This window comes from Dendropsophus ebraccatus, chromosome 3 (genome assembly GCF_027789765.1).
Source record: "Dendropsophus ebraccatus isolate aDenEbr1 chromosome 3, aDenEbr1.pat, whole genome shotgun sequence".
NCBI classification, from domain to species: Eukaryota; Metazoa; Chordata; class Amphibia; order Anura; family Hylidae; genus Dendropsophus; species Dendropsophus ebraccatus.
This window is the reverse complement of record NC_091456.1, coordinates 85,757,631-85,785,046: the sequence shown is the minus strand read 5'-3', so window position 1 is coordinate 85,785,046 and position 27,416 is coordinate 85,757,631. Positions and strand designations below refer to the sequence as shown.

Here is a 27,416-nt window from a genome sequence, read left to right as displayed (position 1 = left end):
AAGAGTTTATTTATACACAGTACAGGAAATAGGAAATATCACAAAATATTGGCCAACGCTGCTCTATAGTGGATACAAAATAACGAGCATTTAAGTTAAGTGCGTCCATCATTTTGTGATGCATTAAACAAAATATTTGACCTCATCACAGGAAAATATATACAGTAAGGAAATAAATCACATTCTAGAAGGAAAAAAAAAGGACAAACATCAAGATAAATACTGTGGAAATGTTATGGAAAGATCCAGTCTGACTGTATAGTACATTAGTATCTGATAAAAATAACTCATGCATCCACTTGCATGCGGTTTCTTTTTTCTTTTGATTTGCTCTTGTCTAGTCTCTGGCCTGTGGAAGCTCCTCCATTCTGATTCTGTGCAAACCGGGCAACTGTAGACACTCCATCCACAAACTTTGTCTTGAACAGGACATTGGCGTTGTTAAACATTCCATCTTTAAGCGATACAACTATGAACTTCAAGGGTTTAAAATTTGTTAGTCATGTAAACAGCAACAAAAAGTCAAATTTAGATAAATGAAAAAATAGGAACTAGTAGCCCAACAAATCCTGGTGTATATCCCTTTGCATGAAATTAAATCTTTTGTGCAACCATTTTTCATTAATGGGATCACTGATATCTAGGCTGATAAATATCCCACTGGTCAGACCCCTCCTCTGACCTAGCTTTATGCAATTAAATGTACCCTGGCTCAAAAACATGGAAGATGGTTCACATACAAAAAGGGAGGCAATCAATCTGTTTGGCACAATTTACACAAAGAAGTTGTTGTAAAAACCATGTACCTCTCAGTAAATCTGCTGTGGAGCAAAGGGGCAGGGCTTTGTTAGACCTGAATACAAGTAAATCTGGTGCATCTGAGGCTGTCATATGACATCACAGAAGTCTACAAAGCTGAGCTGGTTTGGTTTTTGCATGATTTACACTTGCTAGCAGGCATAAATTAAGTGTGGCAGGAAGTGACACCCCCTTCTCACTTGGCCAAGCCCCATTTGCTTGGTTTGTGCAAAAATCTGTGCATTTATGCTGATGTATACCAGACGTACCTTTAATAAATTCCCTCCAGTGTTAGGATTTTACACCAGATCAACACTTTAAACAGATCTCAGAATGTCTGGCCAATAAGCATGTGTTTAAGACACATCTGTCATTCAGTGAAAGCTCAATTATCTTAAGGGAACTTGCGGATCAGGCAACGTAAAGATTACAACAAGTTATTGGGGCTGCCCCCCACGGCTTTTCCCACACCCACAAGTCTTGATTGATAGATCTTTCTCTTGAATATAGGGAGAGTTATCTTTTAACAATGCTAGGCAGGAAGAAGCCACCAGGTTTCCCCCTGATGACTGTTCAGGTATCATGAAAGTGATGAGATGTTTCAGTTACATTTCTGTCCAAAAGTACAATTGACTAAACTGTTGATGAAAACGTGCAATTGGACAGATTTCTGGAACACATCAGATTGGAGGACAGGACATTTTGCACCCTGCACCAGAAAAATGAAGACAGTCTTCTAAGTAGTCAGGGTACGTAAAGACACAGTTGAGAAGTTCCCCTAAAAGTAATTTATGATGTTCCACATACCTGTGAATGTCTAAAGTGCGTACGAAGCATCTGACCAATGTTTTGGGTATGAGAAAGGTCCAAGGCAGCATCAACTTCATCCAAAATATAAATTGGAGCAGGTTTAAAGAGCAGCATGGCAAGAATGAGAGACAGCGCCACAAGTGATCTGAAACGGTCAAATTAAAAACCTTAATGGTGATCAGGCCATTTGGGGGGGCTTAATGTATATTCTGTGAATTTGTACACCACCACTTGTGCCACTCAGAGTATAATCAAACAGTTTATCGCAGGAATAAAGAAGCACAGCACTTAAAGGGATTGGCCACTTTATAGTAAAATAATTCAGTGTACAGTATTCGTGAGTGTACTCACAAGCACTTACTGACAGCAGCTCCCTGTGTACCTCATAGAGCTAAAATCAAGACTCCCCTCCTCCAGGCTGTGCTGCCCTGCTCTGTGGTTATTCTGTCCATAAGATGCCAACATGGAAGAGTATGTGACCATGCCCCATCCCCTTGTGTTCACCACTGAGCCTTTATGTGCCTATTGAGAACACTGGGGGCAGGGCATAGTCACATGCTGCTCCACGTCGGCCATGGAGTTGTCCTTCAAATTGCAAAGATATTTACCGTTGTCCCCCACTTAGTTCTGTCAAGTTCTCTTTCCATGTGCTGCCCAAAGCAACTTTGAACTCCAGTCCATCTAGTACACCCTGCCCTTCTGGAGGGGCCAGCATAGCATTTGCTCCTGGTAAAAGTGTTGAGAAGATAGAACCAAAGTCTTGATTCACCTAGAAAATAGAAGATTAATAGTTACATCACTATGGAGGACATCTGCACCAGCACAAACTACTGACATAACCTAACCCAAGTCAAAAGGGAGCTTAGACCATGAGCGCTGGTTACCTTTTGCCATGCAATATTCAAAGCCTCATTCTTCTTCTGATCAAGTTCTTTAATAGTATCCAAAATCTTTGACTTGTCATTCTCCACTATTCTTTTCTTTTTCATCAGGTCATTGTACTGTAGAAATAAAACTGAGCATTATGTCCATTTCCAGATTTTAAAGCAATGTCTGCTTACAAATACCATATTTTCCGGCGTATAAGACGACCCATGACTTTTAATCAGATTTTCAGGGGCTCGCCTTATACACCGGAAAATGTTAACTGCAGCTAAATTAATGAAAAATAACAGTTAACTCACCCGGGCTCGTTCCAGACCTCTGCGCGTCTCCTTCTCGGCTGCCGGCGCAGCCAGTGTGACGTACACTGGGTGCGCTGGGGATGCCCGAAACTCTCCCGAGCCCTCAAATCGGAGACACTCGGCTGCTCGGAAGAATGACAGAGGCTTTGGGTACTTCCGAACCCTCAGTCATTCTTCCGAAGCTCTCCCGAACAGCCAAGTGTCCCCGATTAGACGCTCGGCTGCTCGGGAGAGCTTCGGGCATCCCCGGCGCAGCCAGTGCACGTCACACTGGCTGCGCTGGGAACGGGAGCAGAGAAGACGTTCGGTGGCAGAGTTAACTGTTTTTTTGTTTGTTTTTTTAAATGGTCGCCCCATACGGTGGGGATGCGGGCCATTTTTGAGCCTCCCCACCGTATGGGGCGACCATACCCGGCGTATAAGACGACCCACGACTTCTGCCAAGATTTTTCAGGGTTAAAAAGTAGTCTTATACTCCGGAAAATACGGTAAGTAAATAAAACAATCCAGCATACTCAAATGAAGTGGTACAGTATATGGCTACAAATTATCCTAGGTCATGCAGGGTAAGACCATTTACTGTCTGGTCTGCCAACCAAAGCAATGTTGCTGGAGATTAAGACTCACTGGCACCTGTAAAGGTCCTGTGCTGAGGTACATGTTACATTGCAGAGAAAGCCCTATAACCATAATAGAGGTAATAAGCTGCTTACAAGCTCCTCACAGCCTTCCATACAAACTTTACCTTCTGGGGGCCCAACTAGCACGAGCTAAAAGTTTCTCAGCACCTTTGATAGATTCTCTTTGGTGCTACTACTTAACAACATGGGTCATTTGCAATTAATAACTATATAGATTTTTTATTTTTTTTTTAAAGAAAGTCTGACCCTTCTCAGCTTCATTAATTTTAATCCCAGATCTGCTCCAAACCTCACTGTCGTTAAATTTTTTTTTTTTGCAGAAATCAATAGCCCAGGCGATTTTAAGAAACTTTGTAATTTGGTTTATTGGACAAATCTGCCATTATCTGCATGTAAAAAGGCTTTTCCCAGGTTCCCCCCTCCTCTCCTTTCTGTCATCCACTCCTCAGAATCAGAAAATCTCGACTGTTTTTTCATCAGTCGGATCCTGTCTGGTCTATGAAGAGGAGAAGGGGGAGGGGGAAGGAGCGAGACACCTGAGAGCGAGAACAAAGGTTTGCTCAGCAGGGAGCTATTCAGAGCCCTAATTAGTGGTCAGAGAGGTCCATGGTGCCTATCAGAAGAGAGCCCACAATGTGAATGTAAATTAACTCTTTGTTGTCCTGTTTTTTGCTGCCTTTACTTTCTCTCTCCATAGGAAAACCATGAAGACAGGGGGGAGAGCTTCAAACTGCTTTTTCATGATAAAATTCTTTTTTCGGCTAATAAACCCAATTACAAAGTTTCTTTAAATCGCCTGGACTATTGATTTCTGCAATAAAAATTTTAAACGACAGTGACACTTTAAGATATCAGAATGAGTAATTGTGCGGCTGAGCCTTTTTTGGTAAATTTAGTGATTTACAAGTGTATTTACATGCAGGGAAGCTATTTAAAATGACACAGACTACTTAACTCCCGTACACCAATAGGTCCCTAAGATTGTACAGAGAGAGGGTCACCCCATTCTGCAGCATTTAAATGTCATTAAAACAGGATCTGTGTTCTAGTGGTGTGGTGAAAATAAGTCCGTCATTGCAAGGTACAAAAAAATAAATAAAAAGCTCATATGGGTCTGTAGGTGAAAATATGCAGGTGCTATGGCCTTTTAAACATGGAGATAAAACTTTATCCGATTTTGAACGACTCTGTATGGCACCTACATGCCCCTCTCACGCTATCTCTCTTATTTACAGCATGTTACTATCTCCTCGCTCCCAACAGCTGCCCTCTTATTGCTCTGCATGGGAGGAGGAGCTGGGGAAGCAATTCTCCCTGAAGCAGTGGCAGAAGGCCTTCTTCCTCTCCCACAAGGCTGTGATAGCGTGTGAAGCCCAAGAAACCAGTTACAAAATAATCTCTCGCTGTTATAGGGTCCCGGAGGCACTACATACGTGGTATCCGGCGGTCCCAGATGAGTGTTGGCGGTGTGGGAATGCAGGTGGCAACATGACACATATCTGGCAGGGTTGCCCGAAGCTGCGGAGCTTCTGGAACACTGTACTACAGCTTATCCGCGAAATTACAGGCTTTCTATTCCAGGCACCCCTGAGGCAGTACTCCTGTTTATGTTTCCACCCGCCCAAACCCGCTTTAAGAAATCTCTGGCTCGCCATCTCCTCCAGGTTGCTAAGACGGTAATTCCTAGGAGGTGGAAGTCCTCGGACCTCCCTGGATGAGTGGTTCGCCAAGATTAACCAGATCCACCAGATGGAAAATCTGATTGCGCGCACCCAGATAGAGGTCAAGAAGTACACTGCTACCTGGGGCTCTTGGTTGTCTTTTCAGAACACGGACACTTACAGTAGCGTCACCTCCTGAGGAACTCAGGCCCGTTTTGTGTACTAGGTTTCCTGGGTGAGCTCCTCTCCCTCTCCCTTCCTTCTTCCCGTTCCTTTCATTTACAACAGGTGTCTGTATGCCGCCGCAATTCTCACTTCCTCTTTCTCTTATTAAGTTTTAGTCCTTGGTTTGAGAAACCTTTCACTCTACCAAACATGTTCATGGACATCTCCACTTTTCTCTCCCCCCTTGAGTGTGTTGTCTGTATTCCCTTGTCTATCTCTGTAGTGTTCATGGCACTAAGTAGATTCTCTCTCATTGTTGTGTAGTTTCCCGGGCACCTTCATGACCCACAGGTCCCATTCCCACTTGTGTCAGGTGCTTTTTCATATTTCTCTGGTTTTCGTTTACCACTGCCCAAGTTAGGCACCTTAGTTGTTACTGCTTGAACCAACTACTTCACCTTGGTTTGCACTGTTGCACTGTAATACATATTTGCCCTGTTCTCTACTTATGTGTTATTGTATTTTGGGACTTCTCAAGGTCCGCGTCTTGCCTTGCCGGTAAATGTTTGTTTTTTGAAAAATAAAAAACTTAAATATTAAACATGTAGATAAAAAAAAAAAAAAAAAAAAACACACACCAGGTCTTACCCTCTCTTCTGCTTGTGTTAACATATTCATTGCTCTCATGTTAACATTCCGGCCCAGCTTCTCCTTCATTTCTTGCAGTTTCTGTAGTCTCTGTCCTGCAGCTTTAGGGTTGTTGGTTTTGAAGTCATAGGCTGTGTTTTCTTGGCCAAAAAGATGCTTCTCAGTTGAAATCCATTCATAGTCATTAAGCATTTTTCCAACCTTAATGCAAAAAAGTACCATCACATATGTGGTCAAAAACTTTCCATGTTGCTCTGGCAATAAAACATTTTTATCAAATTGATTCTACTAAAGAGCACATAAGGCTGGGTTCACGCAGTGTTTTAACATCCATTTTATGGTTTCCTTTTCAGTATGTTTAATGGGGTTGTCCAACCAGGAATTCTTTTTGTGCTATGCCAAGGGAGGGTGTAAGTGGAAAAAAAAAATTACGCTTACCTCCCACCTATACTCTGCCTCCCTGGTCTTTGTTGAGCTGATGCTTTCATGTTCAGGGACGTAACATAGCAGGCCCACTCAGCGGCTGTAGTGGTGTCCTGCCTCTGCCACAGCATGGCTGAATGGGCCTGTAACATCACATCTCAAAACCCAGAGGTGGACACACAGAGAGGAACAGAGCAATGGAGTATGAACGAAAAAGCCAGGGAAGTGTGTTATTTTCTCACTTACCCCCTCCCCAGGCATAGCACAAATAGATAATAAATAATCACCATACACAAAGGAAAACTGCTAACAATGCCAGATAAAATTGAGACGTATCGATAGGCTATCCCTATCTAATAGGGACAGTGCTTTATTGCGGATATATGGAGGACAGGCTTCCCCCTTTGTAACTATGTGAAAGTGTTTATATTTCATTATATATATATATATATATATATATATATATATATATATATATATGAGATTCAAAAGAACAAACTATAGTAATGAGGAACATTTAGAAAATTGATATGAAAGTTCAATAATGGTTCAAACATTTTTCCCCAGCCCCATTCAAAACTAGCTCTGAGTTGGCAGCTAACTCTACACCCGTGACAGCAGCATCTGTTTTTGCATCTTTTTTCTTTTTAACTTGTGAAATAAATGGACAGAAAAACGTAGTGTGAACCCAGCCGAACACTTACTGCTGTATATTAATAGTAGCATCCCCCTCTTACCCTGGCAGCAGCATCAGCACTGTCTTTCTTGTGCTTGCTGATATTATGCTCTAGCTCTTTTATTTTGAGCTGGGTATCATTGTTGCTTTCCCTCATCTTGCCGGCTTCAGTTGATTTGCTCTTAATTTCTTTGTCATGGCTCAGGATTATTTCCTTTTGTTTAGCCAGCTCTTCTTGAGCTTTCTTCACTATTTCCTGGGGGGAAAAAATGAATATTTTATATAATATAATAACACACACACACACACACACACACACACACACACAATAGTGCTTTCAATCAGACAATAAGCCAATAAATAATACTAGCCTTGTTTTTAGCAACCTCTGCTGCCATGCTATCTACTTGTTCCTGGTAGCTTTTCATGGCTTCATCCACAGCTTCAATTTGCTGTTGATAACTTGTCTGCTCTCTTTTCAGTTCCTCAAGCTCCAAAACAAGAGCATCAACTTCCTACAATATGAACACAATTAGTAAAATTTTAGCTGGGGAACTAAGAGTTTTCCCACATCTTCAAAACATTTCGGCAACTGTACAAGTCCCTAAATATCAGTTGCTCAAAAAATGGATTATTGCATATCCAAGCTCACTAGCACAAAATAGAACTTCAATCACCATAGAACCCCAAGAATTTGGATAAAGGGCTGTAAGGTCGCACGCATATCACATTTTCTAAGTACATCACTGGCATGCATCAGGAGGATGCCAGCAAAGGGATATCCCAATGCATACCATGATGTACCTACTATGAGCCCAATGGTTGTAACAGGCGGAACACAGTCTATTAGCAACTAAGTTAGCTCAATTTTCGAAATGTTTATTTTAAATGGGAAAGCATGGTTCACTACACAAAAAAAATGCAACCAGTAGACAACTAAAGTCAATGGGAATGTTGCAATATACTTCTAGAGTACACTTCTTGAAACCGGATGAGAAAGGGGCCTGCCAGGAAGGTTAGTAAAAGAGGAATAACTGGTTTTGTAAGCATCAATAACCCAAACCAGTACCCTTCTTTGAAATATATTTCAGAATGTGACACCAACTTGTTGCTTTTCTTTCATCTTCTTATTTGAAGCATCTGCTTTTTTCTTTGCGGCATCTAGTTTTTCCTGTGCTTCCTTCAGTTCTTTCTCTCGTTCAGCTTCTGCATTTTTCATCTTGTGCTCAAGCACTTTATATTTTTCTTCGGCTTTCTTTTGGACCTCCTTAGTTTTCTTCAGAGTTTCTTCACTTTCATCTATCATTGGAAAAAGCCAGACATTTACATTTATTAAAACAGTTAAATATTTAGTCCTGCAAATAAAGGCTAACAGTTTAATATGACATGTTTCTGGCTCAATCCGATACCTTCATTGAGTACATCTGCACAGAATAAAATGTTAGCTTTTTACTATATGTTACCTGGTGCAATAAATAACCAGTAAGATGGAGGTGTGCTGAGATTCCAAAGGGATTTTACTGTGGAATTGCATCCTAGTTTTATACATGGATAGCCACAAAGTACCCTCTGAACACTGTGCCTACTGCTGCACAATGCAATCTGGTGACCATCACATAATGTATCATTTGAAAATTCCCCACACTACATTCTAAGGCTGCGTTCACACTACGTATATTTCAGTCAGTATATGTATATTTCAGTCAGTATTGCAACCAAAACCAGGAGTGGATTAAAAACACAGAAAGGATCTGTTCACACAATGTTGAAATTGAGTGGATGGCTGCCATTAAATGGCAAATATTTGCTGTTATTTTAGAACAATGGCTGTTGTATTGAAATAATGACAGTTATTTACTGTTATATGGCGGCCATCCAGTCGATTTCACCATTGTGTGAACAGATCCTTTGTGTTTTTAATCCACTCCTGGTTTTGGTTGCAATACTGACTGAAATATACGTAGTGTGAACGCAGCCTAATGCTCAAAGAGAAAAGTGTCATGGGTCTGCTAGTTTTGAACTGGAAACTGGAAACAAATAAAAAGATTCTAACCAATAGTTTGCTTAAGTTGTTCCAGTTCTTCTTGCTGTTTATGATAGGAGCTCTGCTGTAATTTAGTTTGAAGGAGATCAGCTTCCTCAGACTTCATCTCCCACTGCTGTTTCAACTGTCGATACCTGTTAAAAAAAAAAAAAAAAAAAAGACAAAACGCCAAGACGTGACTAAAGCTACATATCATTTAATGAAGGGTTATCCATAATTAGAAAAACATAGCTGCTTTCTACAAAAAAAAAAAATAAAATAAAAATCTTGCACGGCAGTAGTATGCAGAAACTGTAATGTGTCTGAAATGGCCACAAAGACACACAAAACAAAACACACATACTATGGTGACAGCCCTCTGGGGGAGATGTAAGTGTCTAAGGTCCTTTTCAAGGCACATATTTATCGCATGACATGTGATTTTTTTCTTTAAACTATAGGTATTTAGACGAAAAGATAAATCACTTTGAAAAGGCGTTAATGTAATTGCGTTTGTACATTTAAAAATTTGGAATTGTGTTTACACTGAAAGACCCGAGAACGATTAATGATGATTTTGAGGTCAGCTCAAAAGATGCGATCAATGACATGCAAACAAATTTTTGTTTGTAGTTTGATAGTTGCCGCGTTTACACCAGAAGATTATCACTTAAATTCAAATGGTTTGACGATTTTTTGCACAATAATCGGCTTGTGTAAAAGGCCCTTAAGTCAAATTCAGGATCAGAAGCCCACTAGCCAGAAAAAGGGGGGACAGACTAGCAAGCCTCTGAAGAGAGAGAAGAGGGCAGAAATGTTTAGAGGCGTGTGTTTGTAGGGACTATCCGTATGGAACAACTATACCTGTTATGGAAGACTGAAAATGTAAGATGTATGCATAGCCACAGTAAAAGAAAACAACCGGCAGAACAGAATTACTTTATTTCATTTTCACATGGCGTATCAATGTAAGGAGTTCCAAAAGGCACAACAATGGCATAACACCAGTGCTCCACCGAAAGGGGGTAATATGCCTATTTTGCAATGTCAAGCATTCTCCATAACAGAAGAGCGAACTTAAAGAACACTAGTACTATGCCAGAAGAGAAGTGTGTCATTTGCATATCAGCATTGCACCATCTATGGAGGGGGTAATGTAGCCACCAGCGTAGCAGCATCAGTAAGGGCCCTACTCCACAGTAACGATAATGGGCCGGATCGGCCCCATTTGGCCCAATTCGGCCGATTATCGTTCGGTGAAATAGAGAGAACGATCAGCCGATGATCGAGTCATCGGCTGATCGTTCATTTAGGGCCAGACCTAAAATCATCGTTCCCCCACCGCGCATCGCTACGGTTGAATAGCGGTGAGCGGCGGGGGGGGTTGCGACTGACGATTTGACAAGCAGCAGCGGCCCGTGGAATAGGACCCTAAGTCACTCTGAAAAATGGGGGAAATGGGGGAAATGGGGGAGGGTAGTGTTTACTACCTCTTTCAAAAAGGGGCCAATGCAGAGTTTGCTGTATAAGGTGGAGAAAAGGACATTGTGCTGCAGGAGGAGCAATGGTTGTCCTGCAGTTAGGTATCCAGACAATCCTTGGCATCACACAGAACCAGTAGCTCCATTACCCAAATGTAACACTAGGGGGCTCATGATCATCACGTAGCCTGACTACACCTGGAGGGAGTGACTGAAGGTGAGGAACCCTTGTACACCAAGACCTATGGTGTATGAGAGGGAAAAGGCTGGGGAGGACACTAAACCACAAGGGCAAAAATGCCAGAAGCTGAGACGGGTGTTCAGCTTCTTGGGTATGTGCAGAGTCACCCTTTCTGTTTCCTTGATCTCAATAGGCAGGGGACCAGTACTCCAATTTGCGGTAGCAGAGAAAGAGATGGCAGCAGAGCAAAGAACAGGACAACATTCTGTTTGTTTACCGCCACCATTTTGTAACCTAAAATGTTTCCTAATGGGGAAGGGTTGTTTGAGAATTGTACAAATTCTAAATGGTTGCACGTTTGACTGAATAATATTCGGTACCTTTCAGCTGTATTCTTTAGGGAAGCCAGTTCTTTTTCCACTGTCTGTAGCTCTGCCTCCTTTGCTCTCAATTCATCCTGCACATCCTTGATCTCTTGTACTTTGGATAATACAGATGGGGCCTGGGAACGGGCACCTGCATGGAGAGGGGGAAAAAAAACCCACAATTGTCTTAAATCGAACAAAAACACACAATTAGTGTTCTTACAGTCTGCGATTTGTTCAACTATGTACAATGCATTACAGAAAAAAAAAAAAAGTTACCTCCACTGAGAGTTCCTTGTGGATCAAAAATATCTCCTCCAAGAGTCACAGTTTTAGTTGACACTCTTTTGTCAAAGGTGACTTTTTTAGCATTGTCCAGTGTGTCACAAACTAATGTGGTGCCAAACACAAACTCCATGGCTTTTTGCAGTTCTGACTCATATCCAACCAATGTAAGGGCAAGGTGTACATTGTCGGCTCCAACCTTCCAAAAAAACAAATAAATTAAAAAAAAACAAAAAAAAAAACGCTACTTTATCACCTGAATAGGCACTAACCAAATACATACCAGATTTTTTGCCACATTAATGGTATCGTCTCCAATACGACGTACTGAAATTTTATTGAGGGGAATGATTGTGAGTCTCCTCTTTAATTCTCCTTTTTCCAGCAATTTTTTACCTGTAACCTAAAGTGTACAGAAACGAATTCAAGTGCCATTTATCCACACACATTTTCCTTAAATGGATTCTGCAATATAAGTGAATGTTACCTCTGAATCAACCACAACATTGTACAGCCGACCTCCAGCTACCACTTCTAAAGCTGTTGCAGTAGAAATGTCCTTCACAGAGATCAGTTTAGCCACAAGACCCTTCACACGGTTTTTATCCCAACCTTTTTCTGGATCCCTTTTAAGAAAAAACATAATACAGTATGATGAAAAGTAGCAACCGTGCCTCGACATCACTGGCCATTGATGGCTCTCCTCATCCCCTGATGGCTCTCCTCATCCCCTGATACTTAAATATAATGCAAGCACCCACATTAAGTTGAAATCCAGCACACCTAATCCTTACCTCCCCTGACTGCTGCCATCAAAATGTTTAATGAAACCGGTAACTTTCATACCTATTACTGCCCTGCTGTGGCATACCTGTATTCAAAGTGAAGGTTGGAATAGCGAGCCATCAGCGACTCATAGGTCTCCCTAAGGCGTCCAACATTCCGTGATAACTCTCTGCGCTTTTCCAAAAGCTTCTCCTCTTTTCCATCTACATAAGAAAGGATTTATATAATTCTTAATAGCATTCCAAAAATATTACATCTATGACTATAAATGTTATGTTTGTTAGGCAGATTCTCATACCTTCATAGTTGAGTTTCTTCATTTCCACTTCAAGTTTCTCCTTGTTTTTCTTAACGGCTTCATATGCCTCATTGTCTTTCTTGTATCCACTGTCCATCTTCTTTACCTCAGCCTGCTTGGTTTTTAGTTCCTGCTGTGCATGTTTCAGTTTCATCTGAGCCTGGAAAATATAAAAAGAATATATATGTCAGATTTACTTCTATCTAACCTTTAGGTCCTGCAAACAGATCAATTTTTTTTAGATAATATATATCATTTTTATATAGCACCTCAGATTATATGTAATAATCATCTGTAATAAGCACTCTTCTGTGTACCAGAAATGTTTGATCTGCAAAAAGTGCATAATACAGTGGAATAATGTGGAATTAACCAGATGTAACCATCTACAGAACATTTAACGAAAAAATGATTATGTCTAAAGGATTATCAGGAGAGGAGTTTAAACTATTGGTAAGAGTACATAGGAATTTAAATAAGCAATTGAGTATGTAATTACATATAGGTATAAACTAGTATAGCATGCCAATAACGGGAAAAAATAGTTGATCTCAAAAATAGTCCAGGGGGAATTGTATATGGCACCAATTGGCACCCATCATTTTGTAGAAACTGTATTCTACCTTCAAAGCATTGCTGGGCTGAACAGTTAGCGAGACAACCATACAACCATCCAGCGAGTTCCATGCAAGAGCACTTTTCTAACTAATAGAACTTGTCCATGGAATTCGCTGGGCTGCCGCGGTAACTTGACAACCCAGCCAGGGTATTGTCTCCCCACACGATATTTTGCAGAACAGACTGGAGAACAACTTGTGTTTTAAATTATATTCCCCAAATATTACTATTCTTATAGGGAAAATAAAAGTTCCAAGAAACATACCTGCTTGGCCTCAGTTTCTGCTTTGCTAATATCATTCTTGCAAGTCATCATCTGTCCTGCCAATGTAGCCTCCTCCCCGTCCTCATTACTGGACAGACCTGCAGACACTGCATTGAAGTGTTGCTGTGCAGCAGTAAAGGCCTCTGTATCCTTCTGACTGGTTTCTTGTAGGGTGCTAAAGCTATCTGTAATCTTCTTGATTTCCTTCTCTCTGTTAATTAAAGCCTTGGCATCCTTTAAATGGGAGATTAAAACATTAAGTTCACTCTTTAAAAACATTCAGATCAGAAACCGTTTTCTCCCCCCTACCATACCTCTTCCATACTCTTGACCAACTCTTTGCGTTTCTTCTCTTCACCTTTTATGTTTTGCTTTTTCAGATCCAAGGCACTTTGTGCTTTAGTGTCAGCTCTTTGAGCTTCAGCAAGGCCTTCCTCTAAAGTACGTAATGCACCTCCAATTTCCTTTAAAATGCAATTGTCATGAGTCACACAGGAGACTTATCGAATTCTAACAAGCAGTTAACCTAAAACATGCATAACAAAACAGGTAATGTAATAAAATAAAGTGGTCCCTCAACTTACAATGGTATCAAGATACAATATTTTCAACATACAATGGTTGTTTCTGGACCCTCGTAACTTGAGACCAGACTCAACATACAATGCTACAGTCAGGCACATGGGAATGACTAAATGATCAACCAATGAAAGTTGCAATTTTACAAGTAAAACCCCACTATTACTGAAGTGCAAACACTGGTTGGCTGTCTAGTAGTGATTCTCTATAGGAGAATGTGATACTACATGATCTGTACTGCCTTTTCCTTGTGCCAGGATGAGTTGCTCCTTTGGGCACCAGGTAAGGGCGGCTTCATTTTATTTTTCTGGCACCCTCTGTGATTTGTACAGAACCCTAAAAATGTTCCAGCCCTCTACATAAAAAGTAATTTACAGCTTCTAGTAGCTCTTTCTGTTGGATATAAGGACTTGCTTTGACCATATTAGTTATCTGCTTTATTTTAATTTTTTTCATATTTTGGAAGAATATATTGGGGTTTTAGAACCAATTACCAGTCTTCCATAGAGTTTTGGTCTCAACATACAATGGTCGTCCTGGAACCAATACCGTATGTTGAGGGACCACTGTATAAACGTTACTATGTTTCATCTTTGAGGGTATTAAGGTTTCATTATTCACCACTGACTTACAGCTAACATCTGACCATTGCATTTCTGAAACAAAACACACATTTTTTTTCTGAGAAATCGCTAGTCCAGCCTGAAAAAGAATGGAACACTTGCTGCCAAATAACCCACACAGTTGATAAAGAACAGTGGGGAGTTCACACAGAAAAAAAAAAACGGACAACCCTCTTAGTGCCAAACTCATAGTTCGTAACATTTTAAGTATATATAGTAGACGCAGTAGATATAGCAGATATAGTAGCTGCCCTTTCAAAAACATCTGCCTATATTACATAACTCATTAGCTGTCATTGCTACAAAAATCAGTCATACCAGATCTCGCTTCTTCTCCAGTTCCGCTATTTCTTTGCTCAGTTCTTTCACCTTCCGCTCATTCTCAGCCATTGTCTCCTGAAGTTTCTGAACAGAGTCCTGCATGTCCTTCAGTTCCTCTGCAGAACGCACTTTGGTCTCCTCTGCGCAAACAAATTGATAAGCCACGTAGAGACGACTCAGATGCTCAATTTCTCTTGTGATCTTCTGGTATTCTAAATATGAGGACCTTTCCTTCAAAAAAGCAAAACAAAACAAAACGACAACAATTACACCCTTAAGAGTCTGTGAAATTATACATAAATTAAACCCCTTTCACAAAACTACTGAGGCTATAATTCTTCTAGATGGCAGTAAGAAGTAACTTTACAGAAACTCTACATTATTCTGTGTCATATAAACAAAAGCTGTTCCTCATAACAGAATTTCCCCCATCACTGAATACACACTAGCATCATAGATTGTATAAAGTATGAGGGTAACTAAATACTAAATGTAGACTTACCTCCTTAAGTTTGTGTATAGTGGGAGTGATCTCTTCCTCCAGAATCTAGGAGACATGACAAATCATATTTTAGGTGTGTTGTAAATGTGTCATCTGGTTTGGTCGTAGCTGAATAAATCTGGAACAATTTGCAAAATCCAACTAATACTGCCCAGGGCTAGTAAAAATGCCACCAGTTACCGTCTGGATTTCCTTCAGCTTGGCTTCCTTTTTCTCAATAGTTTTTTGAGCAGCCAATTTCTTACATTCATACATTCGGGTGCCTGCAGCTTCTTCAATCATTGCTAGAATCTACATAAAGTTAATGAGGGACAGAGTGTATTATCAGGAATATGAAGTAGAACTAGTAAAGTGATAATAAAAGGTAATACATTAACTATAAAAGAACTAACCAAAAAATGCTGTACATAAATATCTCATTCACACTCCAGGTATCAAAAACAAAAAGACTATTAAGTAGGACATTCCCATCAGAGCCATCACTTAAAGGGGTGTTCCAGGGAGAAACAAAACAAGTCATATCCCATCCACTGGAAATGAACCAGAGTTAAGGTTGCAGTATCCTGGCACCATGACTAGAGAGCCAACTGCTTGTGGCTCCACTGTCAGTGTAGTCTGGGCACTGAACATCTGATTGGCAGGGTCATCTACTAACAGCCTATAAATAATTATTACCTGGAAATACTCTTTGAGGATCTTAAGGAAGTGATCACTGGGACTACCATCAATACTAAGAATGAAGGGATCACAAGTGAATGGGAGCACAATGCAATACCCTTCACAGGTGAAGAGGACAGGGTGTGAGAGCAAAAAAACAGTAAGGGTTTGCAGCGCTAAATTATCTCTGTGGCCCCGTCATTCTCAGGATTAGGCTCGATTCTCATCTACATTTGCTCCTCTGCCCGATTACCATTTTGTTACATTTGGGGAATAGAGAAACAGAATTGAACTGATCAGTTTAAAGGCCTTGTCCAAGATTAGAAAAACATTGTTTCTTTCTTGGTGTTACAACTCTGCTGCATTACTGTAACTGAGCTGCGATACTACACAAAAACAAGAGGTCAGGAGTGGTTGTGTCTAGAAGGAAGCAGCTATGTTGTGTTAATTATGACATTCAGCAAACATGCAGTTCTATTCTTACAACATCTGGACAGCCATAGTTAGCAGACCACCATATATAATTTTCCCCAAAAACTGCTATGTACTGCTACCACCCTCACACCGCAGTCTAGGTCTATGATTATCATGCCTGAAGGAGAAGCCTCCCTACTGTTACAGGACCACCTCAGCTGATTATCGCTCTCCGTGTAACAGGGCCCTAACTTTGTATGCTATCTGGCAGGCCAGTTGCGTCCCTTAGTCATTGGCTTCTCCTAGCTGACTTACCTAAGGGCCCTATTACACCAGCAGAAAGTCCAACAGCCAAAGTCAGGAATGGATTTAAAAAGAGGAGAAATCTCAGTCTTTCCTTTATTACCTTTCCCTGCTTGTAGTCCATTCCTGGCTTTGGCTCCCAAAAATCTGTCAGATAATCTGTTGGTGTAATAGGGCCCTACCTAGCAGCCGTAGTACACGCCCATTGTTTACTGGGATTCCAGGAAACTGACCGCCCCGTCTGTAATCCCTTTTCCCCCTCCACAAATTAGATAGATTAGTCTGGCTGCTGGCGAAAAATATATTTCCATTCACTGGTGTATTATCTGAAATGTCCTTATGGGGCAATGGGTATTTCCCTGAGGTCATCTGACAACAGTCCCTATTTTTGCATAGCGTATAATGTGTGTACCATTGGTGATCTTTATGAAGGTTCTGCATGTCTATGCTTCCCCCAATTGCAGTCCTGATTTGATATTCTACATGCACATTTCTTTCTACCCTTAATTGGTGTATTAATTGTCATTTCTGGTGTGTAAATGGTTTTACTATGGATGACCACTTACCCACATTGTTAATGTAGAAACATCAATTATACCTTATGAATAAGTAGAATAGGGGCCATCCAAGGAAATGCACTAAAACATGGAAATTTTGTAATAATTTTCCCCTTACTGTCATCGCCTTCTCCATTTCAGTAGAATTCCTGGTTTGTTTGTATTTGGAGCTGTCACTTTCTGGGGCTCAGGGGGATGTACTCAATGGATATTACCCAGGGGAAAAGGGTGTGCCTACAACCTCTGGCCTATAGGCTCTCATGCATGTACCAATAGTTTGAATTTTGTTTCGTTGTTATATTCATCATGATTTTCTACCGATGTACCTTCTGTAACCTAAGGGCCGCTTTTTCATGGTACATTACTGTGAGCACTTTGTAAAAGTGTTCTTTAGACTTTTGAACGCTATTTCCTTCTGTGATCAAGTTTTCAATAAAACAAGTTAAAAAAAAAAAAAAAAAAAAAAAAACACACTTAACCTTACTGGGGTCCCAAAAATCAAAACCCCCACTGATCATAGAAAGTGACAGTATATCCTAGCCATCACTGTTTATAATAAGAAAAAATATTTGGAAGTATGTTGTAGCAATCCTTATCCATTCTAGTTTTATTGTTTTTACTTATCCCCAGTGACCTCAGTTTTTTTTTTTTTTTTTTTTTTTCATTCAAGTAGTTCTAGGAATATCAACTCACTGGAACAAAAGCTGCAGCTTCCAATAAGTAGTTGTGGTTCAGCTGCAACAATGGTCAAAAAAGCGCCATAGTGCCATAAAAGAACCATATATTTACCTCTGGAGGCTTCATGTTCAAAACTTTTGTTATCCTGCCCTAAAATTAAATAAATAGGTACAATTGTCAGCAATGTAGTATGAAATACACTTCATAGAGAGAACATAATGGAAAATATTTATATACATTAACAAGATCACTGTCATATGACTGATGGTTTTAGCAGTGTACAGGGTTCAACAAGGTTGTAGGTTTTATTGATTTGGGAGGGGGCATTATGGCAGTTTTCCTATTATAAATATTAAAAGCACATTTCAATTAAAAAAAAAAAAAAAAATCATCCAATATGAACACTCACATTACAGTACATACCTGCATGATGAGAAAGTGAGGATTATTCACATTGAGACCTACAGAACAGAAGAGATCTTGCACACGAGTGTTGTTAGCATTGACGCCATTGATTAAATATTTATTTCTGCCACCAATGACAACCTGAAATTTTTTTTTTTTAGATAGGGAATAATAATAAATAATAATAATAATAATAATAATAATAATTAATAATAATAATAATAAATAATAAAAATAATAATAAATAATAAAAATAATAATAAATAATAAAAATAATAATAAATAATAAAAATAATAATAAATAATAAAAATAATAATAAAGCTTGTGCCAGTATATGATGAAATATTACTAACCTGTCTTGTCACAGTAATCTCATCATGTGCTTCAAATCCTAGAGGGCTCTGCTTTTTGTCAAGATTTTCAAATGTGATAGATACTGTGGCTTTAGTTATTCCAGCTTGACCATTTTTATAAACAAGATCTTGCAAGTTGGAAGCTCTTACCTGGTTTAAAAAAAATAAAAAGGAGGGGGGGGGGGGGTATAATGTTACCAATAAAAGTTCTAAAAATTGTACAAAACAAAAAAGGTCACACAGCAAATACACAGTACCTTATTGCAGAAGTTTTCCCCCTTGAACCAATACCTCTAAATGAGAATATCTCAGCAAAACAGTATCCAATAGAGAAAACCCCCTTAGCCACTGTCTCCTTCACCTCACCTTGTATCTTGTAAGTGCTCCCGGGCAGGGTCTTACACCCCTATGTACCAGTCTGCCATCTACCTTACTCATGTGACAAGGTTTAAAGGGAACCAATCACCTAAAAAAACGATATGAAGGCAATAATCTGTGCTAATACGCCCCCTAATACACTTTCCACACATGTCTGTAACTTCTGTCCCTGCTCCATACACCCCAAAATCATACTTTGATCTTGTCCCCGCCGTATGCAAATCCCAGGAAGGTAGTCATGTGGGCGTTTGTACAGGCTGAGTAGTCACGGCCTCGGTGGGCGGGGTATCGCTGTAATCACGCCTCTATGGGCGTCATTCACTGCCCCCTGACACTGCATCATAGGGGGCGAGGCCTGGGGCACTGACATGCACAGCACAGCGGCACCGTATCCTCGCTGTACTGTGTATGTGTCATCTAGCATTGGCCTAATACAGCCAGCAGCACAAACCAAGCACCAATATTCCTGTGCTGCTAGCTCCTGCGGGGTTAACATAATTCAGTGAAGCTCCTATCGCCCCTCCAGCAATTACTGTGGCCCCCTCCTCTCTCCATCTCCGTGACAGCAGCGGCCCCCCTCCTCTCCCCCTCACCTTCCCTCCCCCGGCCGGCGGCAGATCATCGCTCTGAAGCCGCGGCACTCTGTCTCCCTTCTCTCTCACAGCAGCGTCCCCCTCCTCTGCTTCCACTTGTGCTTCTGGTGGACGCTGCTGTGCCGGAGATGGAGAGAGGAGGGGGCAACAGTAATTGCCGGAGGGGCGATAGGAGCTTCACTGAATGATGTTAACCCCGCAGGAGCTAGCAGCACAGGAATAATGGTGCTTGGTTTGTGCTGCTGGCTGTATTAGGCCAATGCTAGATGACACATACACAGTACAGTGGGGATACGGTGCCGCTGTGCTGTGTATGTCAGTGCCCCAGGCCTCGCCCCCTATGATGATGCAGTGTCAGGGGGCAGTGAATGACGCCCATAGAGGCGTGATTACAGCGATACCCTGCCCCCCCCCCCCCCCCGAGGCCGTGACTACTCAGCCTGTACAAACGCCCACATGACTACCTTCCTTGGATTTGCATACGGCGGGGACAAGATCAAAGTATGATTTTGGGGTGTATGGAGCAGAGACAGACGTTACAGACATATGTGTGGAAAGTATGTTAGGGGGCGTATTAGCACAGATTATTGCCTTCATATCGATTTTTTTAGGTGATTGGTTCCCTTTAACTAACAGAACATTACAAAATCAAAACCTATCACTTGTATAGCGCTCTGAAATCATTACACTGCACATTCTTTATTCTTCCTTTCAGATTCCACATGATACATATACAGTAATACCTTCGCTTAGGAACTTGAACTTTTAAGTATTCGAATGAAAATTTACTTGGAAGTTGCATTCGGAACTCAAAATTTGCTCAGTATCCCGAGGGTTTTTGGGAGCGTGGATGGTGGGTTGTACCTGGTGAGTTTAGCACTGGTGAGGCTTTACATACAGTACTGTATAAGACTGCTAGGGTGGGGTTGCACTATACAGTAAAGGGTCAGTGAAGAGTCGGCGCACTACTGTACTACAGTTGCTGGTTTTGTTGAACATTTCTTGTTTCTAACTGTACTGTACAGTTAAAGGGAGAGTATTAGCAGTAGGGCTGAGCGATATATTGTGAAAATACCGATACTGTCTCTGCATCGGTTAACTGACCTCATCTTTGCCAGGACGGTATTTGCGGTATTTTTTCTATCTCCCTATCTGAGCTGTGAGCGCTGCAGATTGGAAGATGACTCCTATGTGCTGTATGTGCAGGGATATCCCTGCTCTCTCAACAGCCAGCCCCTACCCCCCCCCCCCCCCCCCCGTCTGCAGTGCACCACACCATCCAGCAGCCCCATCTGCGCCACAATGCAGAGCCCAGTACCACCACCCAAACACGGTTAGCAGCGCATCTCCCAAACCCGCCCTGGTCGGCACTACAGGGCTCCAGACTAAAAAATTTACCTAGGAGCCATTGGCTCCTAACCTGAAAAATTTAGGCGCCAAATAGAATATTTGGTCGCCAACATTTTAAACCATGTAAAATTAATGTTATGTTACATGGGACTTACTGTGTGCAGAGGCCGCGGCAGCCTCCTCCTCCTCCTCCTCCTTTAGATCCTTTCTTTTCTTAGTTTGAAAATGTTCAACATGGAAACTTGCAACTTGACAACCATATACAGTCTGACTCAGTACTTCAGCCTCACTTGGCTAGCCTTTTAATGAGGCTTACTCTTCTGAACTTGAACTTAAAGGGAACCTGTCACCCCCGGTGACGGGGTGACAGGCTCCCAACCCCCCTATACTCACCTCATCGCGCCGGGTCCCGCTTCTGAAGATGGTCGGGTCACGGAGATCTCAGCCGCTGCAGCCCGGCGTGCGCTGAGAGATGAGTCCAACGCTCATAGAGAATGACGGGAGAGTCCAGCGCTCCTTCATTCTCTATGAGTGTTGGACTCATCTCTCAGTGTGCGCGCCGGGCTGCAGCGGCTGAGATCTCCGTGACCCGACCATCTTCAGAAGTGGGACCCGGTGCGATGAGGCGAGTATAGGGGGTTCTAACGGGGGGTTGGGAGCCTGTCACCCTGGCACCGGGGGTGACAGGTTCCCTTTAAAAGCTTGCAACAGTCTATACATAATGAGCTAGACTTATGACTGCAGCCATAGTGACCCCCCCCCACAAGATGTGTATATAGATAGATATATCTCTCACCTAGTGACTAATGCAAGTGACCCCCTACAATACAGACACCTGAGGGGCCCTGATAATAATAATAATGGTGCATATATCTATCTCCCAGTGTCTGCAGCCAGTTTGCCCTACACTTATAGATGGCCCCCTCCCCTTATAGATGCCCCCTCCTCCCCCCATTATAGATGCCTCCTCCTCCCCCCCATTATAGATGCCCCCCTCCTCCCCCCCATTATAGATGCCCCCTCTTCTCCCCCCCTTATAGATACCCCCTCTTCTCCCCCCCTTATAGATACCCCCCTCTTCTCCCCCCCTTATAGATACCCCCTCCCCTTATAGATGACCCCCTCCTCCCCCCATTATAGATGCCCCCTCCTCCCCCCATTATAGATGCCCCCTCCTCCCCCCCATTATAGATGCCCCCTCCTCCCCCCCATTATAGATGCCCTCTTCTCCCCCCCTTATAGATACCCCCTCCTCCCCCCCATTATAGATGCCCCCTCCTCCCCCCCCCATTATAGATGCCCCCTCTCCCCCCCATTATAGATGCCCCCTCTTCTCCCCCCCTTATAGATACCCCCTCCCCTTATAGGTGCCCCCTCCTCCCCCCATTATAGATGCCCCCTCCCCTTATAGGTGCCCCCTCCTCCCCCCATTATAGATGCCCCCTCCTCCCCCCATTATAGATGCCCCCTCCTCCCCCCCCATTATAGATGCCCTCTTCTCCCCCCCTTATAGATACCCCCTCCTCCCCCCCCATTATAGATGCCCCCTCCTCCCCCCCCCCCATTATAGATGCCCCCTCTCCCCCCCATTATAGATGCCCCCTCTTCTCCCCCCCTTATAGATACCCCCTCCCCTTATAGCTAGCCCCCTCTCCCCCCCTTGAAGATGGCCCCCCCTCTCCCCCCATTATATATGCCCCCCCTTCTCTTCCCCCCATTATAGATGCCCCCCCCCCCTTCCTCCTCTATGCTAAGCAGTATTTAAAAAAAAAACAAAACACACAAACTCACCTGACAACCCGCTCCCCCGGCGATCCTCTTCTTCTTCAGGCGCTGTCCCCGGCTGATGCGCGGCTGCCGGGGGTGTCCCGTCCTATCCCCGGCAGCGCGGCGCGTCAGTGAGCTCCCTGTACGCCGGGGCTGTGACTTCTGACACAGGAAGCGTCTCTGACGTGCGCTTCCTGTGCCGGAAGTCAGGGCCCCAGGCAACTCACTGATGCGCCGCGCTGCCGGGGATAGGACGGGACACCCCCGGCAGCCGCGCATCTTAAAGAGACAGCGCGCCGCCGCCGGGGCCAGTCGCAAATGGCGCCCAGATTAATAAATCTGGGCGCCATTTGCAAAATATCAGTCGCATTGGCGACCATTTTGGTCGCCATCTGGAGCCCTGCACTACCATAGTCAGAGTCACCGCTGTGGTCCCACATTGTTTCCTTCTCTCTCTTCATGTCGGCGCCTGTAATGTCACTTGTGCGCCAGCATGAGGAAGACGAAAGCAATGTGGGACCACACCAGTGACTGAGTATGGTAATGCCATAGTGCAGTGCACTCAACAGCCTCCATCTGCTCACACATCAGGGAGCTCTGGCTTTCATTTAGCCTCATCTTTTGCTGGAGGACACTTTCTTGTCCCACACCATTCACATGATGCAGTAACCAGACAGAGCCATGAATAAGGGCAAGATGCCCCAAACATGTCAGCATTTTAACAAGCACAACAAATAAAGCTGTAACCCCTGCTACAGAGGAAGATTGTACTGTTAGCTATGGACAGGGATTCACAGCTTCAGACACTGGTTCTAAGGGGAGTTGGACTACATATCCCATGAACACTAGAGCCTGTCTGTTCCCTCAGCCTATGGGAGATGGAGCATGGGGGAAAGGGGCTGGGCTGAGCAGGGACTTGTGGGAGAAGGCTAGAGAAGGGGGGAGAGCCTGCAGACATCTTGGAAAGAGCAGCATGGTCTAAAGAGACTGTGGCATACCCCCTGCAGAGAGTAAATTCTACTTACAGGCAGACAAGAGAAAGGGGCTGCTGCAACCAAGAGACTACATCCTGCAGTGAGAATAGAGACAGAGAGAACAGCACCTGTATCATCTGCACAGAGCATCCAGGTCCTGCTGACAGGAGGATTCTGCCTGTGACCCCACAGCCAGCACAGACTCCTGCCATCATCACCCCTGCTGGAGTTATAGTCAAGACAGTAAGTGCACCACCACATCCACGTGCAACAAGCTCCTGAGTACCTGGGCCCCAACTGACAGACTCATCTTATAGCTGGCCAGCAGACTGTATCAGTGAGTCATAGGGGAAGATAGGAGTGTGCTATTTGGTCTTTAACCAGAGACTGTGTGGGGTGTTAATAGTTGGGATACACTACTGCCTATTGTACTATTACTACTGTTTCCCTACTAGGGTTTTCCCTTATGCTGATTTGTCATCTGTTCCCTACCTGTTTATTACCTTACCCAGACAGTTATCTCCCTGTGGTCTCCCTTTCCCCTAATAAATCTGTTATCCTGTTACTCCTTCTCTGGAGTGAGTGTGTACTGAAGCTGGGCAGGGGTTTTCCCAAATCAATCCCTGGCAATAACATTAACAATTTACTGCATACCTGAAGAGCTACAATCAAGATTTGGGTGGAGGCACTGCGCTATAGTGAGGTGAGAGCTACATTACCACACACCCTGCCTACAGAGGTCAGCCCAAAGGGGTGTTACAAAGCATTTACATTTTTAAAGAGAGCTGGAGAACGCATCTTTTTCTTTTTCCTAACCTGCTCATAGTTACCCTTTAAAATGTGGTCATGTGGAAAAGGTCACAAAGTACATAGAGCAAAGTGGGGGGAGTTTGTATGTAAATGTCTATAAAATTTACCTGGGTAAGATTAGAGATGCCAAGAAGGAAGCAGATAGAATCCAGGATATTTGACTTGCCACTGCCATTGAGTCCCGTTATGGCATTGAAAAGTGGATCAAAGCCATTGATCTCTGTTCTCTGAGCATAGGATTTAAAACCCTCAATGATAATTGACTTTATGTGCATCTTTCTGCTCGCTGTGCCTGTAAGAGAATAAAATATGTTAAGTACATATGGAATGCATTAGTATATACATATGTAAGGCAACAATCCTGATGTGGCTTGCAACATATTTACAGCCAAAAAAATAAATAATTTTTTTTTTTAATATATATATATATATATATATATATATATATATATATATATATATATATATATATATATATATATATATTATACACAGTCATATAATGGCCCAAACCATGAGTGGCTGCCATAGTCATGTGATGCTAGTTTGCTGCATTATTTCTGCACATGTACCTTTCAAAAGAATTCACGTGTGAGACAATATTCTACTGGGAAATAATGTTTATAAGCAGTAATAAATGGGGTTATGCCAGGCTTTATAAAATCTACAGTTATTATCCATATGGCAAACTCAGTGTAAGGATATGTTAAAGCGAATGTACCATCAGTACATTCGCTTTAAGTTTTGCACATGAATAGTGCCGCGGTGCCTCTTTGAACCGCGACCCAGTTACTGCGTATGGTGCCGATCTATTCCCAGGCACCGGCCGGGCTAAAGCAGTGGAGGCGGGCCCACCCCCAGTGGGAGGAATCCCTCACCCCTCCACGATGCAGGGATAGGCTGGCCCATCTCTAGTGTTTCCCCCCTCTGGTGGCATGCATCAGAACTGTGCTGTACGCTGGAAACAAGCTTGTGGTAGATACGCTGCCATTTTAAAGCGACTCTGTACCCACAAACCACTTGTACCTTCAGATAGCTGCAATGATCTGCAGTGATTAATGCAAGATCTGTCCTGGGGTCCATTTGGCAGGTGATGCAGTTATTGTCCTAAAAAACAACTTTTAAAGAGACTGTACCACCAGGCCCAGGCTGAAGCACTAGAGGCGGGCCGACCCACCCTTAGTGGGAGGAAACCCCAGCCCCTCTATGATAGGGTTCCATTGATTCTACTGGAGTCACGTCATGGAGGGGCTGGGGTTTCTTCCCACTGGGGGTGGGTCGGCCCGCCTCCAGTGCTTCAGCCTGGGCCTGGTGGTACAGTCACTTTAAACTTGCAGCTCTGTGTCAAATTGGCATGGCCTAGAGCATCTGTGCCCTAGGCTTGCTCCGCCCATCCTCATTATTAGAAATGCCCCAAGAACAATTTCTCCTATTAATCCCCTGTCTGAACACTGCACATGAGCTGGCTCGTTAAGGCACCTGTGCAGTGTTCAGGTGATGAATAGGAAAAGTCCTGCCCAGGGGCTTTCCCAGTGATGAAGAGGGCGAGGAGTAAAGATGGAGGGGTGTTGCAAGCCTAGGGCAAAGACACTCTAGACACACCAATTTGACACAGGGCTGCAAGCGTAAAAGTTGGTTTTAAGGACAATAACTGCATCATCTGCATTTGCTAATTTGTCACCTGATTGTTAGCTTTACTGTGCAGGCTGATGTACAGGGTGATATTGGCCTGTTAGGCAGATAATCGCCCATAGAGCCCGTAATACACTTTCCAACCCCTACCCAATATGAGCACCGATTGCCTAGATCTTTACTGTTGCAATAATATAGGTTGACAGACGGGCAAGGCTGCACAAATGTTTGCTGGATTGTTTATGCAGCCCTATGCTTTTATAATTTGTTGGCCACACACATACAGTACCTTATTACACAGACTGAGTATTGTCAACAAGTGATTTATAATTTCCACAATTTGCCAATTACTGAGCCGACTACAAACAGGATAACAGACTAGTTTGGCCAATAATCACCCCATGTAACAGAGCCTTTAAGGGGGGGGGGGTCTGCAGCTGCCATTGATGTCAATGGGAGCATCACAGCATAACTGCACAGATGGGAAGTGACATGTCATTACCTTCAATGGGAGTGGGCTTCCCTACCATGTGAGCATATCCTTACAGTGAGCATGCATAAATATGGTGACTGCTGGGCGACACACAAGACACGTGCCCTATACATCAACTCTGCACCTAGAAAATACATAAACGACTAATAGACCTGCCCTTCAGGAGTCCGGGAAAGATGGGTGCTCTTAGCTGTGGGAGCAGTGATGGCCACCCTACTGCTTATCACTCAGCTGTCCCGGGACTAAGCAATAGGACAGGAAGGGGAAATCTATTACACTTGTACACAGGCAGACGCTGTGGCATTATAGGGAGCAGCCATTACCAGCGCCTGTGCTGTCAGTGCTGGGTAACGTGTCACCCGAGAGGGCGCAGCACAACCACACAGCGCTAAGTTATGGGGGCACTCACCTCAGGATACGCGAACCAGCACTTCAAGCTCCGCGTTCTTTTCGCGCCCGGTAGTTTTAAATAAAAACGCAGTTGGCCAAGACGGGAGTGTCCTTACAGCGCCTGCTCTGTTCTTCGGCAAAATGCGAGCAAGTAAAACAAATGCCCGGAAGAAGGATGATTTTACGCCAGAATTAGGCGCAAATACACAGCTAATATACCATAACGTAAAACTTCCCTGTCAGAAATGTCCTTCTGACACACTTTAAAAAACAGGCACAGTATGGACAGCCTCACTGATGATCCGCTCCACCAGCAAGACCCCAGAGG

At 43.0% G+C, this 27,416-nt stretch overlaps 1 protein-coding gene across 3 annotated transcripts; it reads right to left on the bottom strand.

The window, feature by feature from the left end:
* On the bottom strand, nucleotides 1-27,416 carry SMC2 (structural maintenance of chromosomes 2). Of its 3 annotated transcripts, none has more exons than XM_069962133.1 (25): nucleotides 27,108-27,416; nucleotides 24,681-24,865; nucleotides 18,702-18,851; nucleotides 18,366-18,488; nucleotides 18,054-18,092; nucleotides 15,514-15,624; nucleotides 15,334-15,378; nucleotides 14,829-15,062; nucleotides 13,623-13,772; nucleotides 13,309-13,542; nucleotides 12,426-12,585; nucleotides 12,213-12,330; nucleotides 11,829-11,967; nucleotides 11,625-11,744; nucleotides 11,336-11,540; nucleotides 11,072-11,207; nucleotides 9,060-9,184; nucleotides 8,112-8,305; nucleotides 7,378-7,521; nucleotides 7,068-7,262; nucleotides 5,908-6,108; nucleotides 2,493-2,609; nucleotides 2,217-2,377; nucleotides 1,606-1,753; nucleotides 1-476 (listed from the first exon to the last, which is right to left on the bottom strand). In XM_069962133.1, exons 2-25 carry the CDS (start codon nucleotides 24,846-24,848, stop codon nucleotides 288-290), a joined length of 3,606 nt encoding a protein of 1,201 aa, XP_069818234.1. In that variant the 5' UTR covers nucleotides 24,849-24,865; nucleotides 27,108-27,416; the 3' UTR covers nucleotides 1-287. The 3 variants fall into 3 exon arrangements, with proteins under 3 accessions (XP_069818234.1, XP_069818235.1, XP_069818236.1); XM_069962134.1 differs by lacking the exons at nucleotides 24,681-24,865; nucleotides 27,108-27,416 and adding exons at nucleotides 19,068-19,167; nucleotides 19,275-19,321; XM_069962135.1 differs by lacking the exons at nucleotides 24,681-24,865; nucleotides 27,108-27,416 and adding an exon at nucleotides 19,275-19,398.